The sequence below is a fragment of the Salvelinus sp. IW2-2015 genome, unplaced genomic scaffold (genome assembly GCF_002910315.2).
Source record: "Salvelinus sp. IW2-2015 unplaced genomic scaffold, ASM291031v2 Un_scaffold3024, whole genome shotgun sequence".
Classification (NCBI taxonomy): domain Eukaryota; kingdom Metazoa; phylum Chordata; class Actinopteri; order Salmoniformes; family Salmonidae; genus Salvelinus; species Salvelinus sp. IW2-2015.
In genome coordinates, this window is record NW_019944316.1 from 49,767 (window position 1) to 64,779 (window position 15,013).

A 15,013-nucleotide genomic window follows, 5' to 3' on the forward strand; every position below is an offset into this window, starting at 1 on the left:
TGCAATTCCTTCCAGTCACTGGCAGAGGAACTGGAAGGAAAGGCGCCAAATGAGGGTTGGCTTGGGGGATGATCAGTGAATATACCTGCTGGAACGTGTGCTACGATCGGGTTGTTATCGTGACCAGTGAACTGAGATAAGGCGGAGCTTTACCGAGCATAGACTTATAAGATGACCTGGAGCCAAGTGGGTCTGGCGACGAATATGTAGCGAGGGCCAGCCGACTAGAGCATACAAGTCGCAGTGGGTGGTGGTATAAGGTGATTTGTTACAAAACGGATGGCACTGTGATAGACTGCATTGCAGTTTGCTGAGTAGAGTGTTGGAAGCTATTTTGTAGATGACATCGCCGAAGTCGAGGATCGGTAGGATAGTCAGTTTTACTAGGGTAAGTTTGTGGCGTGGAGTGAAGGAGCTTTGTTGGGAAATAGAAAGCCGATTCTAGATTTGATTTTGGATTGGAATGTTAATATGAGTCTGGAAGAGAGAGTTTACAGTCTAGCCAGACACCTAGGTATTTATAGTGTCCACATATTCTAAGTCGGACCATCCAGATGTATGTGTAGATGACGTGCCAGCGGTCAGCGACGATGCGAGTGCAGCAGCGAAAGGTTAAAGCATGGCATTGTTTTACTAGCGTTAGAGCAGTGGAGCACGAAGAGTGTTGTATGGCATTGAAGCTCGTTTGGAGGTTAGTTAGCACAGTGTCCAAGGAAGGCCAGAAGTATACAGAATTTGTCGTCTGCGTAGAGGTGGATCAGGGAAAAGAGAGTATATAACAGAGAAAAGAGTGTTGCGTTCCTTTGTTTAGCGACCCCTAAATTTTAATGCATCACTCCAAAATGTAGCTGACTGTCTTCCTCTAACCAGTGAGGTAAAATATATCTCCCATTTTCATGTATTTTTTTAGTTGTGTTAGTTTCAACAGCACGAACAACCTGATTTCCCCCCTAATCGATATCAGTGATTTATTGCTACTTGTCAAAAACAACACGTTTCTGTACTTGTGCAGTTTATAAGGAGCTTGTTTTAAAAAATACAAGTAATATGATTATTTGTGCAGATGTTTTGTTGATATTGTACATTTTACGTTTTCAATTTATCACAACTGTTTCGTCTGGAAGGAGAGTTTACAGTCTAGCCAGACACCTAGGTATTTATAGTTGTCCACATATTCTAAGTCGGAACCGTCCAGGGTGGTGATGCTAGGCGGGCGGATGCGGGCAGCGAACGGTTGAAAAGCATGCATTTGGTTTTACTAGCGTTTAAGAGCAGTTGGAGGCCACGGAAGGAGTGTTGTATGGCATTGAAGCTCGTTTGGAGGTTAGTTAGCACAGTGTCCAAGGAAGGGCCAGAAGTATACAGAATGGTGTCGTCTGCGTAGAGGTGGATCAGGGAAAAGAGAGTATATACAGAGAAAAGAGTGTTGCGTTCCTTTGTTTAGCGACCCCTAAATTTTAATGCATCACTCCAAAATGTAGCTGACTGTCTTCCTCTAACCAGTGAGGTAAAATATATCTCCCATTTTCATGTATTTTTTTAGTTGTGTTAGTTTCAACAGCACGAACAACCTGATTTCCCCCCTAATCGATATCAGTGATTTATTGCTACTTGTCAAAACAACAGCGTTTCTGGTACTTGTGCAGTTTATAAGGAGCTTGTTTTAAAAAATACAAGTAATATGATTATTGTGGCAGATGTTTGTGTATATTGTACATTTTACGTTTTCAATTTATCACAAACTGTTTCTGCATTTGGACTATTGATTTGGACACGTTTAAACTGTGACATTGGGGATATCCCACCTAGCAAAATGTCACTGAAAATAAGACTATGACCGACGTACAATATAAGTTTGGTTTTAGTTTAAAATATATWTTTTTTAATTTCAACATACTTGCAGCCTATACACATGGACGCAGTATAATAAATCGGTCTATAATCAATTTTATTAACAATCCTAATAAATTGAGTCATAAATGTAGGATATATTTGTTGTCTTAAGGGGGAAGGTGTTACAGTCTTTGGTTTTTCTATTTATGTTTGGACGTTAGCAAGTATAGCTCATTAGCACGTATAGCTCGTTAGCACGTATAGCTCGTTAGCACATATAGCTCGTCAGCAATAAGGACGCACTGATTGGTGTCACCTCGTTAGTCAGTATTTGTTACACCTGTGCTGGCTTGTCCATCTCGTTAGTGGGAAGGTGTTTCACCTGAGCTGGTCCAGGTTCTATTTAAGAGTGTCTGGCCCAGTGCTCCAGTTGTCTTGATAGATGTGGAGAGTCAACACCTTTAGTTGCTCCACCTTTGTTTTGMTMTGGGTTTTTCTTTTGTTTCCCTCTTGGGCAGATTTAGTGGGTCTCATGGTGGGTGTCTTTTAGGTCCTAGTTGTTGTTACTAGTCAATTTTCATTGGACACCCCCATAGTGTCTTTCAGAACCCCTCCTAAAAAACAAGCTAATATTTTGGGTTGGAAATTTTAACATTTTAATCAATGGCATTTCCTTAGGATGCTCATTAGTCTTTAAGTTGTTGTTAGTGTTTTTTTATCCTCTTATGTTTGTGTACTAAATATTTCTGTTTATTTTCATAGTTTTTTCCTGTGAAGCCATTGTGTTGCATGTCTGAAATGTGCTGTATAAATAAAACTTGATTTGAACATATTGCAAAACAAATTAACCCAATGACTGACCAATCCATCTTAGTGTGAAAAACAGTATCAATCCCACATTTCCAGCCTGCTGAAGGCGTGGTGTAGTGGTAAACACCACCCCTGGCTATACCAGGGGCTTGAGGTTGTCTCCCACAGCTCTGCTTATGTCATGTTCTGTGGCCTTGCTGTTCCATTTCTTGACTGCCCCGGCAACACAGAAACACATTTAGTCATATTATATACAACAACTCCAAAAGTAATGGATATGGAGCATCTACAGCCTCAGTTACACTCTGGCACTAAATTGACATCTGTCATCTGATCACTCAAGCTGCATTAGGTCCTGGATGCACAAAAAGCTCACAATGGCTGCATTACGTTTAGATCCGCCCACGTGATCGGCATTGGTTCGGAATTTAGTCGGCGCAACCGAATATTGATATAGCAATGTAAAGAGATGGGGGAATAGTGGGAAAGTACATTTGACACAAAGTTAGCTTCATAATATGAAGAACCAATGTGTGTGCCTGAGGGGAAATTAACTTCATACCGCAAAAGCGTAGAAATACAGACACCCATTAGTGAACAATTTGAGGCTAATGTAAAATAAACATAGATAGAATTGGAACATATACCTTTTGGCCTATTTACGTGAGGTACATCCCTCAATGTATCTGTTACAACGAGGCCAATCTGTAAAGTAGCACACCCGACAACCTCATCCCCATGTTATTACTTGCTCTTTTCTGCACCCAGTTATCATCTACTTGCTCCACCGTCATTCATCCTCGCACATTATCACTCCAGTATTATGTCTAAATTGTAATTATTTTTTCGCTCTCCATGGGCCTATTTTATTACGCTCCCTACTCTTCTAATCAAATTTTTTGCTCGCCTACTACCAGTAGAGATTATTTCAATTTTTCTTTTGTGTTATTGACTGATAAACGTTTGTTTAACGGTGTAACTCTGTGTTGTGATTGATTGCTCATCGCACTGGGAACTAAATGAAGAACTTGGTTCTCAATTGGCCTCTTCGCTGGTTAAATAGAAAAATGGGACATAAATATTTACCATCTAAACATGTGTGACATCTCACCCTCTCTGGCTGTAGAAGTGTTCTTCCTAACCAGTCCTCAACAGCTCTCTGACTGAGCTCCCACCTCATCTGGGTCTTCAGAGGAGAGGAAGGCTGAGGAGGGATGGAAGGATGAATGGATCAGTCAGTCAATAAAGTGTAGAGCTGCTGTCTTGGCAAAATCACTATTTTAGTAGTTATTAAAGTAAATAAGGCTTTTAATGACTGATAGCAATAACATCGATCTAATCACTTAGATCAGGGGTGTCAAACTCACAATACCAAGTTGGGAGCCAAACGCTCAGCTAAGTACCTGAACAACAAGTCGCGGGGCCACATTGAACAAGATGAACCTTTTAATATGGACGCCAAACCAAGTTGTGACTTTAACATTGATATGGAACAAGGCATCGCTTATTTACCATACAATAATATAATTTCAATAGTGAGACATGGCAAAATAGTCCGAATTATCAAAAAAAAAACACAATCAAATGGCATTCATTTATTAACAATAAACTCAAATGTAAATAAAAAATTGTATGCCTCTTTTCTATTTTGGCAGCCTTCTGCATTTAAATACCAAAAAATAAACTTTTCCACTGCAATTAATTTTAACAAATAAAATGATAATAAATAATCCAACCATTCAAGCCCAATGCCCTTGTGGCAAGAAGAACGTGCACCAACGAATAACAATTAAGTTATTCGCTACACTGATCGTACATCATGAGTGTTCCCACGCCAGAGAGATAACCTTTGGCATCTACTTTCTGGATGCTAGCTTCATCAATGTCTGGGCTCAGGCCGACTTCGAGCTGAAGAAATCCTCAAGATCGCGCGAAGGTGTTACCATTCAGTCAGACGTCTCCTGTGAGTTTTTGGTCATCTCTCATCGAGGGAACGAAAAGTTGCTCGCATGATAAGTGCTGCCGAACAATGGAGAGCATCTGAGCAGCTTGGGTGCGGAGCTGAGGCATTGTGTCAGGGATGAACCGTGGAAACTGTGCGGCAACCACAGCATGCAATACTGTAATGAAACAGGCAGGGAGCCGGTCTCGACCCTCGACTTCTAGCCCGAGTCCGGCGCGCTATCGACTGTGCCGCAAAAGCATGCTCAAAGCGGCAGAGTCGATTTCCGCGCTTATAAAACCAGGGTCGTTACACTACTCCCTCCTTTCAAAGAGCGCGTCCTCGCGCTAGCTTGCGACTTTACGTCTTACAGGAACGCGCTCACCGGCCAAGCAACCGCACTGTCGTGGATGCGAGGTCCGATCACTTCTGACACCAATGTAATGAAACAGGCAGGGAGCCGGTCTCGAACCCTCGACCTTCTAGCCCGAAGTCCGGCGCGCTATCGACTGTGCCGCAAAAGCATGCTCAAGCGGCAGAGTCGATTCCCGCGCTTATAAACCCAGGGTCGTTTACACTACTTTGACTTCAGCGTGTCGTTGGCACTGGAGTTCAATCAGCTCCATTTGGATGTTGGTTGGTGCATTTTCCACATCAAACTGCGAAGGGATTTACTAAGCAGTTCAAACCTACATTTCTGGACATCGAAGTCGGCACAATCGCCGGCTAAATCTCAGCGGCGAGGAACACTGAGTTTTTTAGCAAACTGTGCGCATGGGAACACGGCGGTAAGAGATTTTGCGCTTTTATTGGTTTGGGCAGCAGGGAAAATGGCAATGGTTTCCTTGCAGCATCTGATTCTCCCACAGGCACAGTTTAGTTTTAAAGGCCCTCACTGCAGCGTACATGTCTGTGATGATGCGTCCCGCCCCTCGAAGCTGCAGGTTCAGCGCATCGAGATGGCTCGAGATGTCACAGAGAAAGATATTTCTGCCTCCCACTTGTCCAGAAAGCTCCTCGTTTTCTGCTTTTCTTTTCGCCATTTTTGGGAAGGATATGCCGCGCTGACAGTTGTAGCGTCTATGTTGCTTGACTACTGTCACAGAGGAGAGGGCCTTTCTGGGTCCGTCCTGATTGGCGCGCGAAACATCAGCAGAGCGGTGAAGTGCGCTGTATAATACCGGACGGGCCAGCTCTAGTAGTAATTTGGTATTGTCTCGCGGGCCAAATATAATTTACCCCGCGGGCCAAATCTGGCCCGCGGGCCAGAGTTTACACGCCATTGACTTAGATCATGTAATTTCCAGGTAGAGATACATCCTTGGACGTCCTAGCCCGTTGAAGTGACATTTAAAATGGTTAAGTGTAGTGGTTAAGGTTAGGGTTTAGGGTGGGGATGGCCAAGGATTCCCAGATAGCATTGACCATTGGCATTCTTCCGTCTCTTTTACATGGCAGGTGTAAAAGAAACACAGACAAGACAAGTAGGCACGCAATGGATTTTGGTCATTGTAGTTTTACATTTTATGCGCTAAATTATTAGAAAATTGGCCTGTTGGAAACTAAACCTCTACTACATCACACGTTTCAGGCTCTGGTTCTGATTTATCTCTAGAGAAACTAACAACTCCCTACTACAATCACACCAGTCTAGTCTGGGTCTGATTTATTCTCTAAGAGAAACTACAAACTCTCTACTTCATCACACAGTTCAGTCTGGATCTGATTTATATCTAGAGAAACTACAACTCCTACTACATCACACCAGTTCAGGCTGGATCTGATTTATCTCTGTGCAATGTTGTTTGGGAAAAATCTATGTTAACCTCTTTAAGTTTATATGACTTCTAATGTTGTTGAAGGTTTTCTTTAAGGTTGAGAAGTTTATGTGTATGTTTGTGTTGGGTCTGTAACCACACACCTCTCGACAGACAGGCCAAAGGCGCTCGGCCCAATTCAGGGAACCGTTGATCTACTTCAGAGGAACTGTGTCTAGAGTGACTTCCTGTTGTTTTGACACCTCACTGGAAAACTAGAATAACTAGCTGTTGCTACAGAACGAGACGACCAATTCACAGTTAGTCTGTGTCTCTTTCTCCACACACGGACACATACCAAGATCACGTGTTTTCTATATGCACAAGATAGTTTGACTATATAAGGCTTCTGAACTCCTTGTGTCATCGAGCTCTCGGCCTTCCACCTCAGAGTGTAGGGCTGACCAGCTACATTATTGCAATTCTTATCAAATAAAGGTTGATTGTTTGAATGTCAAAGTCTCTTCTTATTGGTTAGAATTTCCACCACAATGTGCAATAGGCTTTTTCAATACCAACAATGATAGACCAGACTCATAGTACAGAATGAATGACTGACTGCCCAGTTCTACTTCAGTTCACCGTCTCACCTCATACTGTATTGGAGCAGCAGCAGCTGACTGCCCAGTTCAACATCAGTTCACCGTCTCACCTCATACTGTATTGGAGCAGCAGCAGCGGACTGCCCAGTTCACCGTCTCACCTCATACTGTATTGGAGCAGCAGCTGACTGCCCAGTTCAACGTCAGTTCACCGTCTCACTTAATACTGTATTGGAGCAGCAGCAGCTGACTGCCCGGTTCAACATCAGTTCACCGTCTCACCTCATACTGTGTTGGAGCAGCAGCTGACTGCTCGGTTCAACATTAGTTCATTGTCTCACCTCATACTGTATTGGAGCAGCAGCAGTTGACTGCCCAGTTCAACATTAGTTCACCGTCTCCCCTCATACTGTATTGGAGCAGCAGCAGCTGACTGCCCGGTTCAACATCAGTTTTCCGTCTCACCTCATACTGGATCGGAGCAGCAGCTGACTTGATCGTTGATGCTAATCAGCATGTTTGAATCTGAGAGTAAATAGAGCCGACTACACTCTAAAAATGAAGGGTTCAACTGGAGTTGTTCTCAGATCCCCTAAGAACCGTAGGGTTCTTGGTCAATGAAAAACACCCCCAAAAGGTTCTTCAAAGAACTTGTTAGAAGGTGGGTTCATCGAGGAACCTCCGTTGTTGCTGGACTTCTTCCGGGAGCTTCGCAATTACAACTGAAAACGATGGAGACAAGTTTGGATGCGACAACAGTTAAAAAGGTTAAGTTGGGTTGATGTTTGGCTCTGAATATGTCTCTAAATAATTTATATACTAATGAATAACGAAGACAATGATGGTTTTCTGTGAATTACCTTCCATAACGTTACTATAGCTAATTAACGTAAATATTAGAAAGCCGGGTTTGACCTTCGGTGTTGTATGAGCTACAGTACAGTACCGTTATCTAGCTAGATAACGTTATGTCCTAACTGGGCAGAACTAGGTTTGGATCATTTCCCTGAACTATATTCTTTCCTATATATTGTATATCGTTTCCATAAAGCCAACATGGCTTTACACTCATTAACGTAAGTCTCCAATCTAGAGCAGTTCTCACTTTTGTGATAATGAACTAGCTAACGTTAACTAACTAACAACGGTGACCTGTCCAGACGAGATGTTACAACGAACTGAATCGTCAATGGAGGTCTTCCTCTTTATATAGCCTGCTACAGCATGCAATACTATTAACTCACAAGGGGGCATAACGTTGCATGGACAATACTATCCCATTTTGGAAATGTTACATGTACAATACTATCCCATTTTGGAAACGTTACAGGGACAATACTATCTCATTTTGGAGACGTTACCTGTACAATACTATCCCATTTTGGAAACGTTACATGGACAATACTATCCCATTTTGGAAACGTTACATGTCTGCCCCCTTGTGGAGGGAAATTAATAGCTTAGATGGTAGCTGTAGATGGGATTCAAATGCATAATGGTATTAATACAGTGTCCAGACTACCTCTTTTGTATAAATTCCCTTCAGAATCCAAACACAAGTATTGCCACGCAGCAAAATGTTGCGTATAATCTTTCAAGTCAGCCTGATAAAATATTGAACAATTTGTGTACAAAGATATCTTGAAATGTGATGTTCGGCCTGTATGGCAGTACTGTATTGGCTAGTGCTTTCTCCAATATGTTCTTCTATTTTGCATTCAATTGTATGTCGATGCCATTTATTTTTCAATATTTATTTAATATATATATATATATTTAAATGCTTGTAAGACTATTCTTTGACACATTTTCTCTTCTGTTCAAATTCGTATAGGACAGAACATGGACACAATGCAATTGGGATCAAGAAGAAGGTACAGATATGTTGTAGGACAGCTGCATTTGAAGTGTACATTTAACCTACATAGCAGTCAATACAAACTGACATCTATTAGCATACAAATGTGTGCAAATTATCTTTTCAGACCTTCTCATAAATGAATCAAGTCCATGGAATGGATATAGACAAAAAGATAATTCAAGGACTATCAGAGGTKGAGAGGCGAGGCAGGGGTGAGGACATCATCCTGCTATTTTGACAGTCCCTGAAGGACAATACAGAAGAGGTATTTGGTATTTGCTCTTATTCCTTCCCTTTCTCTAATGTATTTTGTAATAAAATTAGTAAGTGTAGTAAGAGCATTGCTTTACTTTACTAGGACTTGTGGGAGTGAATGATACATTTAGGGACAGACATAGAGGTGTACATTAGAATATAGGAGGAGAAGGCAACAAGTGAGTGCATTTGCCATTCTGGTAAAAACAGGAAACCAAAGATAAAACAGATAGTAAAATGGCCGAAGTCATACGTGTTTTAAAGTGCATTTATGGAAAGAGCAGGACACCATTATGAACATTAAATAGAGAGGAAAGGCCATAAGTGCTTAGGGTAAAGGCCATAAGTGCTTAGGGTAAAGGCCATAAGTGCTTAGGGTAAGATAGACATATATTAATTTTAGGAGACAAGAGGGTCCTGCCACCATTATAATCTAATCAAGAGCGGATACAGGCGTTATTGGGCGTAAACAAGCAGGAAGCCTGAAATGAAGGATAATAGTGGCAGATGACCTAGGAGAAGTAATTTAATTAAAGTATGTAATGAACTCATGTGCTGTGTGTGTATAAGAACAGAGCCAGTGCTTATGGAAGTTGGTCTTTCCGCGGACTGACACGGCTTGTGATACATTATATTAAAAGCATATGTTGAATTGACAAGTTCTTGTAAGAGTGTTATATTTCTGAGACGATTATCCACGACAGACTCGAGACCACAGCAGCGATTCTGTTCTACCTCTTCAATGAGGACCCGAGTGGCCTTTATGTCCGTGACAAGGTATGCCTATGCACCAATCATCTGTTTCTTCATAAACATAGGTGTGCATGCTTATATAAAACTACAGCTGATGGGGAGAACATCCACGCCCTCGAGGACGTCCCCATGGGACTTGGGGCTCTGCTAGGGCTGTATTTTTTATTTTCCCTTAAATTTCCCCAAAATGTCAGAAAAACACTTATGTTGTTAAGTTACTGTGTTCTGGGGAGAAGAGAAGTTGGGGTGAAGTTATCAGGGCCGGTCATAAAGATGGCAAACTTCCTAACATAACTAAGTGGATACGATATACACACTAAAGCTTAAAAATCTGTATTTAGCATCAAGTCTACAATATTGTTAGTTTACCTATGATTCATTTTTAATGTATGTTGTTTTTATTGTACATCATTATTTTATATATTTTAAATGTCATGAAAAGCACTATACAAAGTAAATGTATTATTTATTATGGTCTGACATGTCTGCAGAAATGTTGCAATTTTGTAATGTGTTTTGTTTGGTAAATTGTTTTGCAAATATTAATTCACATTTGTGGTGCCACTAAATAAACAATTAATTATTTAAATCAATATTGTCAATATTGTTATTATTAAAATATGTTTTTATAATGGAGGGAGGGTGGACAGGGAGTTTAAAAAATGAACCCCAAAAGGTTTTCTTCAATGAACTTATAGGGGTTCCCACAAAAGGTTCTTTGAATAACTTTTAGGGGTTCCCCCACAGTTTCAATTTGAAGAACCCCTAAAGGATACTCCAAGAAACTTTAGTTTTTAGAGTGTATATTGATAAAAGTTACCTTGTCCGAGAGACATTTACATAGTTATACACAACCCAATTAGGGATGACTATTTTAGGGCAAAATAGAGGCCACAACAGAGACCTGATTTCGCCCATAATTCGACGTCACGTGCTGAGTGGGTATGACCAAAGTTATTCTGTTTATCTGCACTTTGTAGTACATTTTTACACTATAATAAATGTTTCTGATGCCGCATCGCCCGTTTTCAAAGGGAGTCGTTGGTTTTTAGAGGCAGTCGCTATTTAGCTTTTTGTCTGAAAGTATTTTCTCAACTGCGATACCAACTCCAGTCAGCAGATGGCGATGTGCGTCATTCAGGTGATTCTGCCACTGACGTATAATCTAGTGGACGGGACGCTTCTTCAACATCAACAGCTAATCAGCCACCTTGTTTCACTCTAACTTCCTAGGTTTAATTAATAAATCTAGCAACTCCTCTCATACTGGGAATAATTACAGGTGCACCTTACTAGCTTATACTATATCATACATGGTCTTAACTAGTAAACACAGATTCTAGTTTGCATCCAGTTCACATAGATAGCTGGCTCGGCCCTCTTCACACATCCAAGGTGTCCCCTCACCCCTCACTCAGGAATACACACTCAGAGCCTATTGCCTCGGCCCTGTTTACGCCTCCAAGATGCCCCCCTCACACAGGAATACTCACTCAAAGCCTACGAGGCTTTTTTTAAAACTCTGCTTGTTTCACTCACCTTTTTCTTTTTTTTAAACTACGTTTGAGATGTGGTATCCACTCGGCTCGCTGCCTCTCAGATCAAAGGTGGGTCCATCTGCTCCGTTCCCGAAGTGTGGTCTCCTGAGATCCCAAGTTAGAGGGATCCCTCGTGTACCATTTACCCAGGTCGTCAGGAGCGTCACCCAATGAAGAGTCACATCCCCATCGCCAAATGTGGTTAATTTCTTTAATATCAAATGAGACAAACTTATCACACAAGTCAGAGTTATTCTTAAACTAAATCTTTATTCACTTATTAATAAGGGAGCAGGTCAAGACAACGCACATATAAAGTGAATCAATTGAGTGCTCTACGATAATGATGGCTGGTCGACAAATAACCCCCAGATGATTTGTTGAGAGCCACGAGACAAAAGTACAAAGGTCTTTTACAGCCAAGATCCACCCTTTCAACCTACATGACGAACAACAGATGTATAGAACGAGTCACAAGGTTAAGATTTGTATGAAAGATACTTATAATTCACAGCAGACAGTATCTCATGTAAAAACCGTACTCTTTGTGTAGAGACGAGGGGCTGGCCCTGAGGTCATCTCTCCCTGGTACCATATAGAACAGAAACATTAACTCATGCTCTGGAATGCGGTCTCTTTAGGTTATCACCCAGAAGACATTGTAAATCTCCTGTCAGTGTTATCTCCCAGAGGCCCATCCTCAGTAGAACACACAGAAACAATAGTTCTAAGAACCCTCTATTCTGTTGCATAAAACAACCATTTGATCCAATAAAAGTATTATAACATAATGTTGCAGTTTTGCTCTCAATGTCCACTGAAAGTTGACTTGTAACAACAACTGGGACATAAAAGACACCCACCATGAGACCCACTAAATCTGCCCAAGAAGAGGAAAACAAAAGAAAAACCCACACCAAACTTAGACAGGAAGTAAACCAAAAAAGTGGATCAACTAAAGGTGTTGACATTCCACATCTATCAAGACAACTGGAGCACTGGGCCAGACACTCTTAAATAGAACCTGAAACACCTTCCCACTAACGAGATGGACAAGCCAGCACAGGTGTAACACATACTGACTAACAAGGTGACACCAATCAGTGGGCCCTACGTGCTAACGAGCTATACGAGCTAAAGTCCAACCTCAAAACATAAATGGAAAAAACAAAGACTAACACCTTAAGAGAATGCTCACCACCAACAGAAAACAACTTCCATTTCACATTATAATCAACTACAATATAAACATGGTGTCTACTGGCTGTCAACAATTAAAAACAAGAAAAAAGAAAGTGTATATTTTATTTTAATCAGTTCTCCCTACATGTCGTCTTCCTAAAACTCACTAGCTTCTAGAACTCTCGTCTTCCTAAAACTCACTAGCATCTAGAACTCTCGTCTTCCTAAAACTCACTAGCTTCTAGAACTCCCGTCTTCCAAAAACTCACTAGCTTCTAGAACTCTCGTCCCCTTGGAACGTGCCCAAACAAAACTCATCTCCAATASGGAAAGTCAAAATAATGTGTGATCCATGGAACACACTGGCTAAACACAAAACACAAATCTTTTTGACTGCCCAACCTTGAGACAATCAGAAACCAAGAGGTCCTCACCACGGACACAAGCACCAAAAACGCTGTTGTTTTGACAAGTAGCAATAAATCACTGATATCCATTAGGGGGGAAATCAGGTTGTACTTGCTGTTGAAACTAACACAACTAAAAAAAACACATGGAAATGGGAGATATATTTTACCTCACTGGTTAGAGGACAACCTGCAGAAYACAGTCAGCTACATTTTGGAGTGATGCATTTAAATTTAGGGGTCGCTAAACAAAGGAACACAACACTCATTTGTCATCACTCAACGATATCATGTTGAAATCAATTGTGCCGAGAGGAGGGAGATGAGGTTGCACTTCCTGTTCAAACTAACAGCTCAAAAACCACATGGAATCTGAGAACAATGTGTACATCCCTGGTTAGAGGACAACTCTTTTTTTGTTAGTCACTTTTTGTTAAATCACATAAATAGTACTCTTCCATTTCAGAGCCTGGATTCCCCCCCCAGGCTAATATATATATATCATTCTGAAATCCATAGAACAGGGGACGTTTAGGCTTCTACATTGTGACATTAATTCACTGATATCATGAAACAACTCCTTCATGTATAAATTTTCTGATATTTGATCAGAGATCTTTTATCTCTGATCACAGCTATGAGGTTTCTCTCCTGTGTGTGTTCTCTGGTGTAATGTCAGATAGTCAGATCGAACAAAACTCTTCCCACATTGACCACAGCTATAAGGTTTTTCTCCTGTGTGTGTTCTCTGGTGTATTGTCAGATGGCCAGATCGAACAAAACTCTTCCCACATTGACCACAGCTATAAGATTTCTCTCCTGTGTGTGTTCTCTGGTGTTGAGTCAGAATGCTAGATGTAATAAAACTCTTCCCACATTGAACACAGCTATAAGGTTTCTCTCCTGTGTGTGTTCTCTGGTGTCGAGTCAGAATGCTAGATGTAATAAAACTCTTCCCACATTGACCACAGCTATAAGGTTTCTCTCCTGTGTGTGCTCTCTGGTGCACTGTCAGATCTCTAGATTGACAAAAACTCTTCCCACATTGACCACAGCTGTAAGGTCTCTCTCCTGTGTGTATTCTCTGGTGCATTGTCAGATAACTAGATTGAATAAAACTTTTCCCACATTGATCACAGCTATAAGATTTCTCCCCTGTGTGTATTCTCTGGTGTAAAGTCAGAGAGCCAGATGTAGTAAAACTCTTCCCACATTGATCACAGCTATAAGGTTTCTCTCCTGTGTGGATTCTCTGGTGCGATATCAGGCTGGTTGACTGAGTAAACCTCTTCCCACATTGACCACAGCTATAAGGTTTCTCTCCTGTGTGTATTCTCTGGTGCACTGTCAGAGAGCCAGATGTAGTAAAACTCTTCCCACATTGATCACAGCTATAAGGTTTCTCTCCTGTGTGGATTCTCTGATGAATTTTAATGCCTGATGAGGTGAATCTCTTCCCACAGTCAGAGCAGCAGTGAGTTCTCTTCCATGTGGATCTCTGCAGGTGTTTCTTGAGGTGTTCTGGTCTGGAGGGACTCTTCTCTGCCTCTTCCGCATCATGAGGTTGTTGAGGCTCCCCAGAGGATCCACGATAGTCCCGTCTCTCTCCTGTGTGAACAACAAAGTCAGACAAATGGTTCAAGGCCCACAACAGTGGAAATCCACTGTAAAAGGTGATGCCAACAGCGTAGCCATGATGTTGTACAACAATTGATGTCTGTAATGAATGTTATAATTGTCTTAAAATGAGCAAGAATAGTCATATTTTAGTAGTAACATCGGTGATTGTAGGCTAGAAATAAGTTATTCATGTTGTTGAAACTCTAAGCACTGTGCCAGACGACTTTTGGTCTCCAATATAAGCCCCTTTCTGTGTTTCCTAAAATTGCGTTACGAGGGCGATACAAATGCAATTTGGTTATAGAAACTCCTCCCTGCTAATGAGGAAACCACTAGTTATGGATGTAGTGTATCTGGTAATGAGGAAACCACTAGTTATGGATGTGGTGTATCTGGTTGTAGTAACTCCTCCCTGCTAATGAGGAAACCACTAGTTATGGATGTAGTGTTCTG

General features: G+C 41.3%; 1 protein-coding gene across 2 annotated transcripts in view; it reads right to left on the bottom strand.

Annotated features, from left to right (window-relative positions):
- Positions 1-11,601: 11,601 nt before the first annotated feature.
- The window catches only part of LOC112075197 (zinc finger protein ZFP2-like), a 14,966-nt gene continuing 11,554 nt past the window's right edge, over positions 11,602-15,013 (bottom strand). For both annotated transcript variants that reach the window (XM_070440803.1, XM_070440802.1), the window contains one exon: positions 11,602-14,548. In XM_070440803.1, the coding sequence (XP_070296904.1) occupies positions 13,560-14,548 (989 nt within the window). In that variant the 3' untranslated portion in view covers positions 11,602-13,559. The remainder of the gene's footprint in view (positions 14,549-15,013) is intronic.